This window comes from Cyprinodon variegatus, unplaced genomic scaffold (assembly GCF_000732505.1).
Source record: "Cyprinodon variegatus isolate N-32 unplaced genomic scaffold, C_variegatus-1.0 Scaffold79, whole genome shotgun sequence".
Taxonomy (NCBI): Eukaryota; Metazoa; Chordata; class Actinopteri; order Cyprinodontiformes; family Cyprinodontidae; genus Cyprinodon; species Cyprinodon variegatus.
In genome coordinates, this window is record NW_015150532.1 from 755,065 (window position 1) to 756,869 (window position 1,805).

General features: G+C 40.6%; 1 protein-coding gene across 1 annotated transcript in view; it reads right to left on the reverse strand.

Moving 5' to 3' along the window:
- LOC107083646 (SUN domain-containing ossification factor-like) overlaps window positions 1–1,805 on the reverse strand; it is a 22,969-nt gene that overhangs the window by 15,333 nt on the left and 5,831 nt on the right. Inside the window, exons 4-8 of the mRNA XM_015373019.1 lie at window positions 901–1,121; window positions 694–795; window positions 443–584; window positions 235–352; window positions 27–151 (exon numbers count right to left, since the gene is read on the reverse strand). Of these exons, the coding sequence (XP_015228505.1) occupies window positions 27–151; window positions 235–352; window positions 443–584; window positions 694–795; window positions 901–1,121 (708 nt within the window). The remainder of the gene's footprint in view (window positions 1–26; window positions 152–234; window positions 353–442; window positions 585–693; window positions 796–900; window positions 1,122–1,805) is intronic.

Sequence of the window (1,805 nt, forward strand, 5' to 3'; positions counted from 1 at the left end):
AATAAATAAAAAAATGATAAAATTACCTTAGCTTCTGGGTTAGCACCAAGTATCTTGGCTCCACACTCCACTGAGGCATAGTTATTAAAGTTTTTCTGGACTTTCTTCACTGTATGAGACCCTCCATTGTTAGAGGTGTGTGTGGACAGAGCTTTTGAGAGGGACAAAAAAAGATTTCATTCAAGTGCACAATTGGAAGTGAAATAAAGAACCACTCCAAAGAGTGCATCCTACTCTTCTCTTTCTCCACTTCCATCATCTTCCGTTTCCACTCATCAAAAGTGGGGATGTCCTCGGGGTCTTTGCTGCTCACTGTGGAATCGGTGTCTCCGCTAACGGGAGAGCTCAAGTCCTGTCACAGATAATGAGAAAAGTGGAGCTGGGACACCTCCTTTGACAGAAATAGGAAAAAAATAGCTCACATTGCGTCTGGTGGCCTCACCTGCTCTTTCTGCGTGTGTGATGCGTTGGCTTCCGGATGCTTGCTGCTGTGAACAGCCGGGGGGCTCATAGGGGGGGAGACTTCGGTTATGGTGCCTGTGGTGTGAGCATTGGAAGTGTTCTCAAGCACTATTGGAGGGTTGCTGTGGGAGATAAAACAAGCATGGATGCTCCCCTTAAAAAAACTCTCTCATGCAGTTTAACAGGACATTTAATCACTGTTTTAATTTTTTCAACTGTAATTAAACCAACCTGTCCTCATCATATGGGTTATCATCTTCTTCTTCTTCTTCACAGTCACCTGGAGGCTCGTCGAATTCAACGGCTTCAGGAGCAGCTGCTTCAGATCCATCTCTTAAATGAAAAAACATTCAACATTTTAACAGGAACAGATGCATTTTTTTAAGGCTTAAACTTCTAATACGGATGTGCTGTGAGTTCTGAGGTTTAGCAGCCTGCCTGTTTGTGACATCCTCTTCAACATTGTTCACACTGGGGTCGTCTTTATATGGAGCAGAAATAGCGGAGAGCGAGTCTGTGGAAGGTTGAGGCTCTTCAGAGTCCAGCTCTTGAGACACAGATGCTTCTGCATGTTGATGTTCGGAGCTTTTCTCGGGTTGTGGATTTCCTTCTTCTTCCTTCAGCTCTGCCGCTGCAGCAGGCAGATCTGATTCAAGGACCTACAGAGAGACTTCAGTGTTAGCCTTGATCCATTAACCAGAGCTTATCTATGAAACGATCAAAAGCTCCAATTGCTCGACTATGGTTAAGTAGGGCAAGTACGTCAAAAAATAGGCTGCATATAAAAAAATTTTTAGCTGAGAAATGAGAACTTAATGGAATTTATTTTAGTATTTTATCATCATTTTAAACCTCACCTACAGTATTCAGTGCGTAAGACAGATAACACAATATGGACTGTCTTAGTATCTCCTACTAATAAAAATGTATCTTTTATGAGAAAATATTTTAATATGTTGTTACTCTAAAACCAAGCGCTATAAGTGTATCATGGTTCCTACCTAGATCTTTGAGCCAAATATCAAAAATGTCATGTGGGCTTTAAAAGGACTAGAGGCAATAGAAGACAACTAGAGGCCAAATTCAGATATTCTCATGTCTCTAAAGAAAATTAATTGACCCTACAATATAGTAAGCAACTTTTTTTCTTCAAATACCATCAGTTTATATATATTCGAGCATAAGACTTGATATTCCTGTTATCGTTCAAGTCATCTGATTAATCTTATTCCAAGTTAAAATTAATTAGGAGGAGGACTCATCAGCAAGGGTTGGGGAGCAGCTACAGCTGGTCAAAACTAGATTGAAGTTTCCTAATATAAAATCCTCATGAGAAATGACGC